This window comes from Sardina pilchardus, chromosome 24 (genome assembly GCF_963854185.1).
Source record: "Sardina pilchardus chromosome 24, fSarPil1.1, whole genome shotgun sequence".
Lineage (NCBI taxonomy): Eukaryota > Metazoa > Chordata > Actinopteri > Clupeiformes > Clupeidae > Sardina > Sardina pilchardus.
The window spans coordinates 3,287,779-3,304,921 of record NC_085017.1 but is presented as its reverse complement, the minus strand read 5'-3'; the positions used below and the strand labels follow the sequence as shown (position 1 = coordinate 3,304,921).

The following is a 17,143-nucleotide window of genomic DNA, read 5'->3' as shown; positions in this document are numbered from 1 at the left end:
CAAAACCCAGTCTTGGCCTATCAGAGGGAAAAAATCTAGTTTATGTTTTATTAGCATGGATTTAAATCACGCCCTACAGTAACTAATATTTCATGTCATTCATCTGTTTTCGCCCATCTAAGATGTTTTAGACTGAGATTTCTGATAAACTAATGAAACACATATTTGAAATACAATGTTTTTGCCTACTCTTGACCTGATAGGTTTAGATTAAATATGTGTTCAAGTAGGGAAAAGATTATGTAAATTGCCTGGTTGAATTCCTTTATTCCCTTCTAGTGTGATTTTATAGAGGACGCTGGCAGCCTCAGCCAATTTTTCAAGGTAGAGAGAGAGAGAGAGAGAGAGAGAGAGATTACTCTATTAATCGTCAAAGCGAAATTATGCATTTTAGGAAAGAAAAATAGGACTTTTTAGCCTGTAGGCTAGTTTTGCCATATTTGTCATCTGTACCTGGCCATCATATTTGCTGCATTAGCCATGTATGTGATCTTTGGCTTTGTGACCTCCACCCCCAGTTAGCAAAGTCCAATCCTTAATAATACATTATAATTATAACTATACTGTATATAACTATACTGTCACTGATGCATCTAAAGTAATCAAGAGCAAATAATCCCTTTGTTTCTGTATCTTTTGAATGTAAGATTAGAAGAAATCTAAATATGGAAATGTAATTATATCATCAGAAAAACTAAAACCTTTTGATATTGCTTTTTTCATACCGAAAAATATCTTCCTCCATTTGCAACTTTGGTGACCATTGATTTGTCCATCCAAACACATACATTCTACCCCATAGTGTCCAGGAGATGGCGGTATACACATTGTCCTTTTTTCCAAGTACTTTTTCACAGACTGCAGGATTCTATCCTCTGGGTGGCGGTATTGCGCCAAATGGTGTGGTGCATAATCTGCTAGAAGAAGAAGAAGTTGCTTTGGTGATGGCTCTTGTCATATGATTCAGAGTCATGCAAAGTTAAGGACACTCTGCACACACATTGCAGCGCTGCCATTCTGTCGTTCAGAAAGATGAGCCGCTTTATTTGGATGCTGAGCATTTTGAGTTTATGGCTGTGCATGCCAGGAACTACAGCCCAGTACACTCCGGACTGGAAGAGTCTCGACTCAAGACCACTTCCTAACTGGTACGATGAGGCGAAAGTCGGGATTTTCGTGCACTGGGGTGTATTTTCAGTTCCAGGGTTTGGCAGCGAATGGTTTTGGTGGCAGTGGCAAGGTGAGAAAAGCCCTGCTTATGTGTCTTTCATGAAGAATAACTATCCTCCTGGATTCACTTATCCGGATTTCGCTCCCGACTTTCGTGCAACATTCTTCGACCCAGACGAATGGGCTACCCTCTTTGAGTCTTCAGGTGCAAAGTGAGTGTTGGGTCATGTTCTGTATCAAATGACGGTGATAGGTTGTGTCTTCACAACTCAGTGGGATTTCCTTAATGTTTACCATCTTCTACTCCCTCCCCAGATATGTTGTGCTGACAACAAAACACCATGAGGGCTTCACCAACTGGGGATCCCCGTTCTCTTGGAATTGGAATTCTGTTGACACAGGGCCACACAGGGACCTTACTGGGGAACTGATGGATGCAATCCGAAAGAAGTTAGTCTTAAGCTGAACACCTAAGCTTTTACTGTTTCACTGTTGGCCTATTTGGTGAAAGTTATATCATGTGATTACTTCCTCATAGGTCGCTTCACTATGGTGTCTACAACTCCTTGTTTGAGTGGTTCAATCCCATGTACTTAAGTGATAAGAAGAATGGCTTTAAAACTCAGGAGTTTCCCCAAAACAAACTTCTGCCAGAGCTCTACAACCTTGTTGTTAGGTAAGGCTACGTGAGGTTGATCATTGTGGTCTTTTGTCCAGACAATATAAAAATAAAGTGCAATATGAGTTATAGACATCATGCTCATGGAATTTGTTCTCGTATAGGCCTACTCATTTTGTCAAGTAGCCTAAGGCATTTTGTTGTTGTCTATCTGGTACTTCTTGAATTTCATGTTTTGCTTATGTGTGCAAATCAGGTATAAACCTGACTTGATTTGGTCAGATGGCGATTGGGAGGCTCCAGACACTTACTGGAACTCCACTGAATTCTTGGCCTGGCTCTACAACGAAAGCCCAGTCAAGGTAAATGTACTGTCATTTCAATGTTAAAGTCAAGTCAATACCATTACTAGAGCACATGTAAACAGTGTAAGTGTCATGCTGTGTCAGTTTCACTGGTTTGCACTGCTACTTAAATCTACAATCTATATTTAATATGCAAACAAAGGAAAGTTCTCTGCGCTTCTGCAGTTCTGCAGCAACCATGCCAGGACAGAGGCGCATGAAAGAAGAGGAATGCCGGTGCAACACAGATGTATTCTTTAAAGGGATATTCCGCCATTTTTGGAAATACGCTCATTTTCCACCTCCCCTCGAGCAAAACAATCGATATTTACCTTGTTCTCGTTCATCCAGCCATTCTGTGAGTCTGGCGATACAACTTTTAGCTTCAGCCTAGCATAGATCATTGAATCGGATTAGACCATTAGCTTCTCGCCTGCTAGCTTCATGTTTAAAAGTGACTAAGATTTCTGGTAATTTTCCCATTTAAAACGTGTCTCCTCTCAAGTTAGAAAGTGCAATAAGACCAACTGAAAATGAAACCTGGCGTTTTTCTAGGCTGATTTGACATGGAACTACACTCTCATCTGGCGTAAGAATCGAGGCAACTTGCAAACGTACCATAGGCGTAGTGATATCGTACGCAGCATCTGAAAATAGTCCCCATAGACAACAAGCAGTAGTAGTGCCAGTAGTGTGCAAGTTGCCTTGATTATTACGCCAGATGAGAGTGTAGTTCCATGTCAAATCAGCCTAGAAAAACGCCAGGTTTCATTTTCAGTTGGTCTTATTGCACTTTCTAACTTGAGAGGAGACACGTTTTAAATGAGAAAATTACCAGAAATCTTAGTCACTTTTAAACATGAAGCTAGCAGGCGAGAAGCTAATGGTCTAATCCGATTCAATGATCTATGCTAGGCTGAAGCTAAAAGTTGTATCGCCAGACTCACAGAATGGCTGGATGAACGGGAACAAGGTAAATATCGATTGTTTTGCTCGAGGGGAGGTGGAAAATGAGCGTATTTCCAAAAATGGCGGAATATCCCTTTAAGATTTATTTTAAAAGGTGCAAAACATGACTAACGTTTTGACTTTACAAACGTCTTCCGTTAGTCATGTTTTGCACCTTTTAAAATAAATCTTAAAGAAGACATCTGTGTTGCACCGGCATTCCTCTTCTTTTATATTTAATATGCATCAGGAGGCACATTGTCTTTGCACAGGCCTACCGGTAATATCATACAGAATATCATTCCCTGTCTTATTTACAGTAGCTTTGAGAGCACAATAAGAAAGAATTATAGGAGAGTAGTGAGTACAGTTAAAGTCCCTGCACTCGGCGGTATTGCAAACTCATTGTTGCAAAACATTGCATGAGTTGCTATATCCACAAAACATATTGCAACTCATTTTCAGCACTTATTGGGCATCTATTTCAGGCAGACCTGTGTGTGGTGGACAAGGCTTCACAACACCAACAAATGATTGGCACTGACACTGGTTTCACAACATACCACATGACTGACAAAATGTATTCATGTGTCAACTTTTGGCTGCAGAAAGGGCAGAATATGTGTAGTAGATGTCTGCTATGTTTGCGTGACGAACTAACCCCATACATTTCTATGGAGCTGTGTCTCCTCATTAGAAAGTCTCTGGTATAGTGAACTTACTTGGGTCTGGAGTACAGTGCTAGTGTAGTGGTTAAGAAATTGGGCCAGCTAGCAGTAGCCCTTGAGCAAGGCACTTCTCCTCCAGCTTCTTCAGGGGGACTACCCCTGCAATTGGTCCATGCAAATTGCTTTGGACAAAAGCATCAGTTCATTAAAAAAAATACTTCACTTTCCCCTGCCATAAGAAACAAGATGCAATCTTTCTCAGTGGGTTGTTGTTTGTTGTTCTGTTGCTTCTTCTCATGTCATAGGATGTTGTGGTGACTAATGACCGATGGGGAGCAGGGTGCTCATGCAAGCATGGAGGTTACTTCAACTGTGCCGACAAATTCACCCCCGGAACGTTACCCAATCACAAATGGGAGAAGTGCACATCGGTGGACACTCACTCCTGGGGCTACAGACGGAACATGAGGCTGCATGAAGTCATGGACCTGCCAGCTATCATTCAGGTGACCTTGGACAAATGTAGTGTGTCCTAAAAGTGTAGTGTCTTCACACACTGCTTTGAGGCTGCTGTAACAGAGATGCTTTAACAGTTATCCAGCCTTGGATTGTAGTTACACAATTGTAAATCACACACAAAACAAATGCTTAGAGAGCAACACATGCACACGCACACGCACACACACACACACACACACACACACACACACACACACACACAGACAGACACACACAATCCAGTCCAACTCTTTAACTGTTCCCTGTAACTGTGTTGATAATGAAGGACTTGGTGGAGACTGTAGCTCTAGGAGGGAACTACCTGCTGAACGTGGGGCCCACTCCCGATGGCATGATCCCTGTAGTGTTCCAGGACAGGCTGGCGGGCATGGGGGAATGGCTGAAGGTCAACGGAGACGCCATTTACGCCAGCAAACCCTGGCGGGTGCAGAACGAGACATCCACCCTCCATGTGTGGTGAGCATCTTCCCTTTCTCAGGATCAGAATCAGAACCGAGTCTATTGGTTTGGTTTCTGGACCATTTTGTCACTCGTTATGTAGGCAATGGTTGTGTCTCAAACCACATACTTCTATCAGTACACTGTAAGTGTGCACTGAGCACTTACTTCCGCAGTGTCCAACTTTCAGTGGTTAGTATTGTTCATGTTTAGTATGAGTAGTGTCCATTGTTCTACACTTTTTGACCATGAAGGCATCATCAGAGTTTGTGTGTTATCTGCACTATACAGTTTACTTAAATGAAGTATTTGAAGTGTGCAAGTTTGAGACAGCCAAAATACACTTTCTATATACTTTCAGGTGTAATGGCACTGTAATAGCATAACCTTTATGTATGGATAACATATTTTAGCATGCACTTGTTAGGATTTAAGAACAACGTGGTCAAGGGTTCAGTTTACACTTATGAGGAGACATAACACTCCTCCAAAGAATCTTCCATAGAAATGCATGGGGTTAGTTTGTAACACCGATATGTCAGTAGTCCATACGTATCCCATTCACTTGAATAGGAACATATCTGCCCAATGTGCGTTACTAAGATGGTTGTCGAGTTGGGGAAAGTGCTGGTAAAGACTTTGGTCCACACCTCTCATCCAGTCAGCACTACAGGAAGCGCCAGGCCTGTTAGTCTCTATTTCTAGGGAAGGATTACTCTTGGTGTAATCTTACCAACTTTTTAAATTGTTTACTGTTAAATGTAACAAATAGTTTGTTTACTGTTAAATGTAATTGTATTGTTGTTATTTGTATGTTGCTTTGGACAAAGGCATCTGCTAAATGCCATAACCATAATCATAACCACACTATTGTGTGCATGTGGAGATTGAGACATATTTGTTGCACTCATAAGAGAGGCATGGAGGCCATTTTAGCTCTTGTTTAAGTGTGTTAGTTCATACTTCTGCTATTACAACTGGCTAGTTGTTCATAAATCAGGATGTCCAGCAGCCAGTCAGTTATTGTTCTGTTTGCAGGTACACTTCTAAAGGCTCGGATGTGTATGCCATCATCATTGGGAAACCCACAGAATCCATCTTCCAACTCACTACACCAAAGACTACAGACAAAATGGTGGTAAGTTCAGTATTTCAGCAAAACTGATTTTTTTTTTACTTATTTCAAAGTGGTGCTATGTGTATTTACTCTACAGAGTGTACCTTTCCCTAAAGGTCAGATCTCTTTTTATTGTGTATTTATGATACATTAGCTCTCTGACATTGTCGTAAGTGGTTGTCTGGTGATGTTGTCTGGTGACGTTCAGGTGACTATGTTGGGTGTCTCTGACGCACTTAAATGGAGTTCTTCGCACCCCACCGGCCTGACCATACTCCTACCTGCACTCCCTGACTCACCTGGCCGAGCCTGGACCTTGAAGCTGCAGGGGGCTTCATGAGATCAACACTGTGAAGCTGTGAAGGAGGCTGTTGATTCGAGAATGTGGAATCTAGGAAAATGTTGCCTTTCTAAAATCTGCTCTTTGTCATGATTAGGGGCAGGCTATTGCTGATGACTCGTTATCATCCAACCTCATACTGCCTCAATGAAATCAGCTGTTCTCTCTCTCTATCTCTCTCCGTCTCTCTCTCTCTATACAAGAACATTATGATAATCTGTACAGGATGTTTTCGCACTGCAGAGTTGTTTTTATCCCTTTTTGTATTAAACACAATTTGCCATTCTTAGATGGTTCCATATGCATTTGTCTGTGTGTGAAATATATGATTGTGTGTGTGTGTTTATTTTGGGTGTAAAGCACAATGTCTATAGACATGTACAGGTAAAACTGGTTATTGTTAGCCATATAACTTCCGGGGAAGGTGAGTGTGTGAACAACAGCTGGAGGGATCACGTGGTGTGTATGTGAATGACGGCTAGAAGCGTGTTTGAGATAGTTGTCTAAGAGCCCCAAGTGAACTCCTCTGTGGGCCCAGTAGTGGGTGTAATAGAGACCTAGTTCAAGCTAGAAAACTGTTAGTGGGCTGGTATCTGTTAGGGCTCAGGGGTCTGGGGGGAAAAATGTGCAAAGGATTTTATACTTCTTTTAACCTATCTATCTTCTGGTGTTCTTTCCTACTGGTATATGTACCATAGAGGGTCCAAGCATCTGGAAGTCTGAATTTCCCTTTGGGATTATTAAATCTGTCTGTCTATTTGGGTGAGGACAGCCTATGATGAAAATGCCTCTTCCCCCTACTTTTATGGTTGAATTCTATTTCACTGACTGATTTCTATTAAATATTTTCACAATTTCTTCAAATTAAATGTACTCCATAACCTGACTTGTAGAAGGAATTTGCATGGGTGATCTTGTTAATTATATTTGGATACATGTTTCAGTTACTTTTTTTAATATCCTTATATAAAAGCACAGAAATCAAGTTTATTATCAACGCAAGTCAATTGCGTGTGAATAGATTGTCGAGTGCATGGTAAAAAAAATCAATACATACAATCAATACACATAAATACAATCCTATTCTTATTAGTCATATGATGCATACCTAGCATTTTGATCTAATAACTAAAGGTCCTATTCAAGTATTACCTGTATTAGACATCAGGCAGAAGAGGAAAATGGCATATTTCAATAACTTGAATTGGCACGAGTTACTTGAACAAGGAAGCGCTATTTCTTTGTTTTTGCTTTCTTATTTATTTTTTTTTGTTTGTTTGTTTGTTTTGTGTGTGTGTGTGTGTGAGAGAGAGTGGTACAGGTTCCAGGTGATATGCAAATTTTGCAAGTGAAGTAACAACTTCATCACAAGGTCCCACATTTATATGTTTATTTATTATGGATATATTTATATTATTTATATTTATACATATAGAAATCTATGTATTTTGCAATGGTTTCACAGAAGAAAACAGAGATAGACCACAGCATATCAACACAATGCTCACATGGACAGAAGCTTTGAGAGAGACTACCAAAAAAGATAGGGAGCGTATTCAATGGAAAAGGTTTCAACTTAAATCTGTATCCACAGTTCAACTCTTCGTACCGCCTCTGTAAACCAGATCTCATCTACAATCACATATTAATTGTCAGTGTTACAATCATGCTGTTCTTTCAAGTCAAACTACAAAGTTAAAGACAACTCTTTCTTCAGACTGGGGCTTGGTTTCAAAACAGGAGCTAACAATCAAGAAGAATTTGTTCTGGTTCAATCTAGAGTCCGACACCACCTGGGTATGGCTCAGGTGCTTTGCTCAAATGGGTTTTTATTCAGACTTCCTCATTGCCCCGCCCCATTCCATCAGTTCTTGTAGCATACAGGAAGTCCCACCAACAAACCCCACTCTGTCTGACTGACTGCACTTTTGGATCATGATGACAAAAATAATTGTAATGTAATGTAGTATAACAACATGGAACTAAAAACCTGCATCGACTCTCACTTATCAAAACTCTCAACTGGAAAAAGAAAAGGAGAAAAATGTACATTAAAAAAGAAAGCTGAAGAAGTCAATACTAAGACAAAGGGACAAAAAAAGTTTACACGCCTCTCTCAGAATATTAGAGCTTCACATATCCTAATCACATATCCCCTTCCATCATACAGGAGACCAAACATTCTCTCTGCTTCTCTGTGAAAAAAGTATACAAATGATGTGGTGGTGACCAAATTCATGCTATGTGTTTTAATTGGACTGCAATTTTGTTGTCAATAGAAGACAAATGTGGTCAATCATTTGGATTGGGTCCCACCAGCCAGTAACGGACAGTCCACAGGTCAGTCGAGTGTCCGGTCCTGGAGCGTCAAGCCTTTAGGCTTGTCCTGACGCCACTTTGTTTGTTCACAGGACCTTTCGAGTCATTGCCAGTATGTCTGTCGACGCACAACTTCAGAAGGAGTTTATAAAGTAGCCAAATAATCCATCAATGCCACTGAACACATACAGGTGCACCGTGAGCTCTGGCTTGAAATGTGAGTGCTTTAGTTGCCGATTGATTTATATGGCTGCTGTCAACAACAACAACGAGAGAATACATCTAATACGGAGACCCAGGGCCGAGGTCATCGTTGTCCACTAGTCTTCACTGTTCAGTTACTTTTTATTTTAGAGAGGAGCTGTAACTATATGCACCTCCATAGGGCAAGATTGTAACGTTTCTTCATCATTAACAAGTAGAAGGTATAGTGTTTTCCATCCAACCCTCTGTTAAACCTATCTATTTGTAGCATTGTTCATAAATGCATTAAGTTTTGTTATGGTTCTCCTCAGGCCAGCTGCCAAGGCAGCCGACAGCCGTGAGGCAAACTATAGGAGTGTGCTCCTTTTCAGTTTTCTGAGTCGCGTGTCAAATATTGCACGAACAACGCAGCAACATAAATTCATAACGATTCAAAAAGGTGTTTCTAAAGAGGCCAAGTGCAAACTTGCAGTCCCTACCCCATCCCCCCACACTTACACAAAATGTTTACAAACATATACATCATTAACCTTCAAGCTTAAGTCTAAGAATCTGTACAATACTACAACAAGAGGCAACAGTGCCTTACCGTACAATAGATTTCATTTTTAAAGTCCCTCCCCCCCTTCAACCTTAGCCTAACATTTACCCTGGCAAGTCTAGGTCTTCTATTAAGGAAGAAACGAAACCACGTTCCTCTTAAAATAACAACAACGGAGCACACCTCCCTGGGTCCTCCATCGTCTAAGGGCCAGACGAGAGGGAGGGAGGTCAGGGAGGGATTCGTCTCCAAAAGGAAGGGGAAAGTGGCGTGGTCCCCGGCTCCTCTAGCGGCCGCTTTTGGGAGGGAGGACGGAGGAGCGAGCGTCCTCCTTGGCGCAGCGGGCCTCACGGGTGGACCTTGAAGGCGAGCAGCTGCTCCGAGTGCACGTTGTTGAGGGAGCGCAGGTCGGGCAGCTTGAGCAGCAGCTTGGTGAAGATGGTGGCCTCGTTGGGGTGGTTCTTGGTGATAAGGCTGCGTAGTGCGCGGATCAGGGTCTCCTGAAGCGCCTCTACGGAGTTCACATTCTCGATGCCAGATCGATCTAAACAAATAAAAAAAAACACAAACACAAACACATGTTATTTTTTTATTTTGAAATGATATTAATGATGGTGAAGATTTGACATTCTACGTTCCAATAATACCTCAGGGCCAGAATGGTGGCAGCCCCTGAGATCGAAGTGTTTCATTTGGAGGCCCAAATCCCTATCAGCTAGACCACCACCACCCAATCAATCTCATTATTACATTACATTTGGCTGACGCTTTTTAACCAAAGTGACTTACAACATGGTTAACATTTTAAGCTTTTTAAGGCAATTCTAGAGGGAATAAAAATTTAAAAAGGTAGTCTCATGCCAGGTGTGCTTTTGTTAAGGATGTATGTACTGTATGCGTGTGTGTGTGTGTGTGTGTGTGTGTGTGTGTGTGTGTGTGTGTGTGTGTACCTGCGGAAACAAGCACCACGGCGGTGAAGAGACTCATCTCCTCCTCGCTCAGGCTGAGCGCCAGCAGCTTCTCGCTGAAGTCGAACATGGAGTTGAGCAGGTCTCCGGCGCCCATGGAGCGCAGGGCCTCCACGCTGTACTTCTTACCGCTCAGGAAGGTCACCGTGCGCTCCTTCACGTCGAACAGCGACACGAAGCGGACCACCAGCACCTAGACGCAACAAACAAGCCAGCGTTTACAAATAAATGAGGTCAAGGCCATGGCAACAGTGATGATACTGTTTGTTTAAGTTTTTGATAGCATAGCATGTTGTAAAACACCATCAGAACTCATTTGTTTGTTCCTCGTGATGGTTTAATATGTGACCAAAGAACAGAGAGTTCATTGGCTATTCATTGTGTGATACATTTATAACCTCTCAGGTACAAAGTTGATTGAAAATAACATACAAAACAACCAAGCCATTTCTATGGTGTTTCATTGATCATGTCCAATCTTATAGAATGTCTCCTTATAGATATAAATTGATATCCGAATGTTATTTTTACCTCGAATGTGCCAGCTTTCAGGAGGCTGACTTGGTCGTGCTGAGAGAGATCCTGGAAGCCCGGGATGCGTTTGGCAAACTCGACCACCTCTCGGACCGCCGGGGTGAAGCTCATGGAAAAATCCTCCCAGATGCTGTGGCCTGACTTCTGCGGGTCCACATAGGGGGTGGTGTTCATGGGACACACCTGGGGTGGACGCGAGGAGAGACGGAGAGAAGAAAATGCAGGGATGAGATCAGGCAGGAAGTGAGGCAGCCATAGTATTGTTTGCACATTACACACACACACACACACACACACACACACACACACTCTCTTCTGGTGTTACTGCACTTACTAGATACATTCTGTTGCCCCCTCTCCATGCTGGTCCACTGAAGCCGTTGTCCCTGTTGTTCACAGCTCTGTGAGGCATACTGTGTCCTGTGACAGGACAACGGCCACTGGGGGCAGCGCTGGGCATCGGCACTGGGCAGTGCCTGGGAGCGTTGTCCATGGCGTGGATGGACGGATGTCCCTCTGAGGTATTGGCCTGAGAGCTAGCTGCCGTGGGGTTATTGCTGTGGCCCGTGGCCGTGGTGACGTTGTTCCTGTAGTTGTTCCAGGCGTCCTGGCGCTCCTGCCGCTCCTCCATCTGCTTGCTGTCGCTGTGAGCGCGCTCGGTGGCGTTGGGCGAGCGCCGCTGCTGCTCGGCGGACGACGGGCTGCCCTGCTCCTGGTTGTACATGAAGGTCTCCTGGTGGGCGCGCGTCACCGTGCCGATGACCTCCTCCTCGCCGCTCTCCGTGCCGCTGGACGAGGAGGACGAGCTCGGGCTGGTGTCCATGGGCATGGACGGCTCGCCGTCAGCGCTGGACTCCAATTGGCTGCTGCGGGGAGAGGAGCCTGGCGAGGAAGAGGAGGAGGAGGAGGAAGAGGACATGGGGGTGGGCGACTGGCCTTTGACGGGGACCTTCACCGCGGGACACGGGGGCGACGGGTTGCCAAGCGGCGGAGAAGGCGCCTGGGTGCCGTGGAGTTGGTCGTGGAGCTGGCTGTTGTTCATCATGTTGTTCATGGCACTCTGCATTTCCAGAAGCATCCGCTGCTTCTCCCGCTTGGGGATACGGCCGAATCGCACAGCTAGGAGACAAAAATAATAATACAAAAAAATCACTATGAGTTATTCAACATTTCCATGCAGCACAATCACCACACCTGATATCTACCACTGCTTACCAATGCTTGGCACTCTACTAACTGTTCGCTACACTACTCCACTTTCACTTTGCTGAATTTTGAACTACAAAATACTGTGCATCTCCATTTCGGCAAAGAATGTGACAAGTGTTCCACTTCCTGCTGGTGATGAGTGAAGATAGAGGGGGGAGGGAGTGAGAGAGAGACAGAGAGAGGAGAGAGAGATAGAGAGACAGAGAGAAAGGAGAGTAAGAAACAGAGAGAGAGAGACAGAGAGGGGCTAAGAGAGAGAGACAGATAGACAGAGTGAGAGAGGGTCAAAAGAGAGAGAGAGAGATGTGCATGTGAACTCACCATCTCTGGACATGCCCACCAGCAGGCATTTCTTAAAGCGGCACTGCTGACAACGATTGCGGTTAATGCGCATGATGGGACAGCTCTCGTTCTTAAGGCACTTCTTGTACTGGATGTTCTGCTGGATGCTCCTCCTGAAAAAGCCCTGGAGAACAAACAATTGGTGAACATAAGAACCGGGGAAAAGGGGAACGTGTGTGTGTGTGTGTGTGTGTGTGTGTCTGTGTGTGTGTCTGTGTGTGCTTGCTTGTTTCTGTTTGTGGTGATGGTCACTTGCAAGGGTGCAGATGGTCACTTCAAAAGTATCAGACCCTAGCATGTGCCTTGGGGGAAGTTCAGAGAACAGGTGGGAGTTCTTTAAGAGCCTCACTCCCACAGAGTCCATTTCATCGGGGGCTATGTTCCAGCAACCAACTAGGCCAGCGAGCAGCAGGCTCGGCCGATTTATATAAATAAAACTGAACTACTTAGACACAAACGATCAGCTCCCGAGGGGTCCGCCCTGGGAACACGCAACATGATGCAGGTGGAAGTGGCCCAGTTAGGGCAGAAATCCTCCCACTGCAGCAGAACTGCTCCAGTACAGTTAGCTTAGAATGATGACATGTCGCCGTCACAACTCAAAAGAGGAGTTTAGCATCTGAATACACTGAGCAATCGGTCCGATCGGCCATCATAAATGTTGGATTGAATTATGACTTCAATATAGTGTGAAGCTCTAGCTATGCTATGTTGGTAGAGAATTTTAGGCTAATTAGGGTGCTCTGCTGTATGTATCTTTACAATTACTTATAACTAATGTCCACTTCCTGGTGCACACTATTTCAAATGAGAGTGTTTTGCCATATCACAAAAGCATGATTCGGACTGCTGCATGATTGCAGTACTATCATCTGCCCAGGCAATGTCTTGTATTGTGCTGGTGCGGTGAAACCTGTCGAGTCTCAGACTAGTGAGACGTGGTCTCACCTTGCAGCCTTCGCAGGCGTGAACCCCGTAATGGAACCCTGAGGCCACATCTCCACACACTTTACACAAAAGCACCAGGCCATTGATTTCTGGAGGGGTTACAAACACAACAGAAGAACAAATTTAAATCAATAGAACAGAAATTTCATTAACAGGAATAATACAACAATTTTGTGATGAGTGTCTGCTAAATGAATGAAAATGTGAAAAATGGCATCCACCAGCATTTTCTACACTCACTAGTGATGCCGCATTTCGCAGTGGAAGGAGAGCGTGTCTTCCCGGTGGCCGATCGTGACGTGGTTGTGGCTGCAGCCGAGTGTTTTTGTTGGGCCTGCCGTTGTCCTAGCGATGGGGCTGGCGACGGGGAGGAGGACTGGTAGCTGCCATTGGAACAGTCGCTGTGACATGACTCCGGGCTGGAGGCCGTACTTGAGGAGCTGATGTACGCTATCACACCCCCTGCTGGAGAAAAACAGAGGGAACGTCACCTGGGTTAGTAGATCAGGGAGAGGGAGGGAGGTGGAGGCATGTGACATCTAAGGTGACTGTGATATGTGAGGTATCTAAGTTTGCTAATTATACATACAGGTCACATCACAAGGGTTGAAAAAAGATCATTTTATGCTCAAATAAATGAATAAATAAAGCCTTATAGCATTTAGCCACCTAATCAAATGACACTGGCACTCAATAATGAATTGTATTCACCCATTGACAAAATCTTTACCATGGCAACAAAATCTCTGACTTCCATAAAGGCAAAATGGTGGCAAAATGGGTCTCCAATAATAGCGCTTTCCCACAATGCTGTGCAGTAACTGCCTAGCTGGACTCAGCTGGAGAAAGTGGACCAGACAGACTACTTCTTTTTTTCCCGCACTGCCTGACCTGATTTTCTTCCGCTCCCCTCTCAATGGTTAGATAACGCCATTACATAATGCCCCTCTCGGAGAGGGTGTAGGCTGCCTTGAATGAGAGCAACTCAACAAACAAACAAACCTCCAAAAGCTGATGACTGTAAGAGTCAGGTATGTTAAACTTAAGCTTATCAGGAAGTTTTAATAAAGGTCACCATATATTAATTGCATGGGTGCCTAAAGTCTCTGAAAAGATATCAAGAGACCATTACTAAGTTATTCTAAGTATTGCAAGTAATAGTGGCTTAATTAGCACTAAAATGACAATCTAAAATGAAATGAAAATCAAATGAAAATTAGTTAGATGTATAACATGTTGAGTTGATATGTAGAGATGTATGTTATCATCCTAAAATTACACCTTCACCAAAAAAAAAAAGTCAACACCAGGTATAATGTCGTTCACAGCGTAAATAAACAATTTCTTGAGATGAAAAATGAGTAAAGGAGCTTGCACACTGCCTCAACAAATGACCACCACCAACTTGGACAAAGACCAACAGTCGGGTCAGTGTGTGCAACTGGCCGTCACACTATCTGTTGGTGTTTGTTGGATGGAGTTGTTTTGAGGATGACATAATATAAAGACAGTCTTCTCAAGTACTGTCTGGGAAGTGTGATACTGGAGGTTGCTTTCAGAACATTCTAAAGACTGGTTGTGGACTTTTGTTAGGTCAGTGTGTAAAGAAACAAATAAATATAAGATGCCAAATCAAAAGCTAAATTAAAATATATATTTGTACGGTAATTAAACTAGGTTCATTCGTGTACTGGGTAATCTGGGGTACATATCTGAGAAAAAATATATTTGTTTTTTTTTTTAAATAGCATCTCAATCTCGACTCTACGGTGGAACGGTGAATATGGGTATTTTTCATTTAATTTAAATAAGAGTAACATCTGCTTTATAAAAATTGCTTTATTGAAGTAGCATTCAAGTTGCCTCCAGGCGCACGTAATACACATAAGCTACAGCTACATCCCTATTATAAAGGTACTGAAACGCGGTTGGTAGACGGACTCCCCATTAATTACCAGTCCTTTTTAAAACACGCCCCCACGTGGACCCGGTGCATTTTCTCGACTGCCAAAATGAAAAACTAGGTCAGCCACAGCACAGCCAATGGACGCCTCACGTGTACCACCACCCCGGCGCCACACCAGCTAGCCATGAGAATTTATGCAATTTATACGTCACAGCGCCTCTCCGCCAATCAGGGCCGACGCAAGGCAAGCGTAAACAGAGATGCACATGGCTAGGTTGACCAGTCCATGTGAGTGAGGGATCTGCAATGCCGCCAGAGCCAAACGCTGTTGCAATGACAACAGTGGCATTGACACTCTTAACCTAGTTATATTTAAAAGGTCTAAGATGCAACGAAAACCGACCAAATTTTGTCCCGCACGGAAATACACCACCCAAGCAACGTTGCCATTTAATTCCGTGACTGTACCAGAATATGATATTTGCTGGCGAGCTCACTGGCTATCAACCTGTAGCTTATGATTTAGAGAGGACTCGGTCTCTTTCATCTATCAGTAGCCTACTCTGTGCATGTGTACAAATGAAAAGAAACCTACCTGCTTTTGTGGAATCCATGTCCTCCAACGACCGATACCTTCTTGGTCACCTGTAGTTAGATGCCGTCTTTCTTGAGTTCTCAGCAACCTAAAGAGTCGCTGCTTGATACTTTGAATGGAAATCCTCTATAGCCCACTGTCATTTAAACTCATGAAATCGCATCTATTTGCTTTGCAGAGTTCCGCCTCCGTTAAGTGAACAGTGAAGCCCAGAAACGATTTTCAACGAAGAGTTCAGCTTATCAGTTTTCTGAGCAATCCAATGAATGTCAGGTCATTAATAGCCTACTGTATTCAGTCCCTCCACAGACGAAATTATGGCTGTTCTCGTCGAAACGGTTCGCACTGTCTAAAAAACGACTGCTACCTAAGAACAGACGGTGAAAGATTTTTTTTTTTTTTTGACTGAATCTGTATCAGAGTGGCAGGACAACTCCGCTGACCACGGCTCGCGTGTACTGACTACAGTAAAGCAAGCATACTCGCTCGTAGCCTACCATGTGACCCACTTCATTCGGCTCCTCCTTCCGCAACCTACCTTTGCATAGTGTCAATGTAACCCACTGACACACTTTACTTTAACTCATCATGACCCTCGAAGGGCATATTTGGCATCAGCACTACGAATTTAGGGAAAGTTTCACCTGTCTTGTAAAATCCCTGCGATAGCCTATATCCAATAGAAGGGCGTTTGATGGTTAAGTCTAGCCTATGAAAATGCCCATTAGTGCTCAAGGCTGGCTATGTCTGAGGCTATCAGAGTCGCCTATGAATAATCAACAAAATTGTTTGAGCATGACTGAATTAGTGAAATCAGCATTTAGCTTGGGGCCAAGGTGACCCCCGACTCTAACAATATTCCCTGTTATCTTAAATGGGTTTATTCAGGATGGCCCAAGGGCTCAAACAGATTGTAGGCCTACCAGACTAGTCCTCTCCTTTTCCTCTTCCTCACTTGTCCATGCCGGTAGGCTAATTCTCCAAGGTTGGTGGTCATTCAACTTGCCCTCCGGTTTCAATCCCCCGTTCCATTTTAGGTCAGGTCGCAGAGTTAAGGGTTAATGTGGACCCTCTGCTAAAAATATTCAGTGCCGTGTGGAGGAGATAATAGGGTATTGTAACTGGAACTAAAGGAGTGGACACACATCCTCACAAAGAAGGTCATCATGACATAGGCCTAGCAGGGAGATGGGCGGAGAAGGGGGTTTGAAGGAGTGGAAGGAAAAAGTCTAAATTTAATCCTAGCCTAGGAGTCCTAGGCTAGGACCTGTCAAAAATAGTGTGTGTGTGTGTGTGTGTGTGTGTGTGTGCGTGTGTACGTGTGTGCGTGCGTGCGTGCGTTTGTGCGTGCGTGCGTGCGTGCGGCATGTGTGTGTGTGTGTGGTAGGGGTGCATGAATTGCCCCAATGCCCTG

At 43.7% G+C, this 17,143-nt stretch overlaps 2 protein-coding genes across 3 annotated transcripts; one reads left to right on the top strand and one right to left on the bottom strand.

Annotated features, from left to right (window-relative positions):
* The first annotated feature begins 919 nt into the window (after positions 1 to 919).
* LOC134072946 (tissue alpha-L-fucosidase-like) lies at positions 920 to 6,468 on the top strand. Its single transcript, XM_062529831.1, has 8 exons — positions 920 to 1,382; positions 1,486 to 1,620; positions 1,709 to 1,846; positions 2,046 to 2,151; positions 4,055 to 4,255; positions 4,534 to 4,724; positions 5,745 to 5,844; positions 6,032 to 6,468. Exons 1-8 carry the CDS (start codon positions 1,033 to 1,035, stop codon positions 6,161 to 6,163), a joined length of 1,353 nt encoding a protein of 450 aa, XP_062385815.1. The 5' UTR covers positions 920 to 1,032; the 3' UTR covers positions 6,164 to 6,468.
* A 1,071-nt stretch (positions 6,469 to 7,539) lies between these two features.
* On the bottom strand, positions 7,540 to 16,206 carry nr1d2b (nuclear receptor subfamily 1, group D, member 2b). Of its 2 annotated transcripts, none has more exons than XM_062528743.1 (8): positions 15,730 to 16,206; positions 13,469 to 13,690; positions 13,229 to 13,317; positions 12,260 to 12,404; positions 11,064 to 11,848; positions 10,727 to 10,912; positions 10,178 to 10,388; positions 7,540 to 9,771 (listed from the first exon to the last, which is right to left on the bottom strand). In XM_062528743.1, the coding sequence occupies exons 1-8, from the start codon at positions 15,746 to 15,748 to the stop codon at positions 9,575 to 9,577; spliced, it is 1,854 nt and encodes a 617-aa protein (XP_062384727.1). In that variant the 5' UTR covers positions 15,749 to 16,206; the 3' UTR covers positions 7,540 to 9,574. The 2 variants fall into 2 exon arrangements, with proteins under 2 accessions (XP_062384727.1, XP_062384726.1); XM_062528742.1 differs by having other exon boundaries at positions 13,469 to 13,693; positions 15,730 to 16,205.
* Between the last annotated feature and the right edge of the window lie 937 nt (positions 16,207 to 17,143).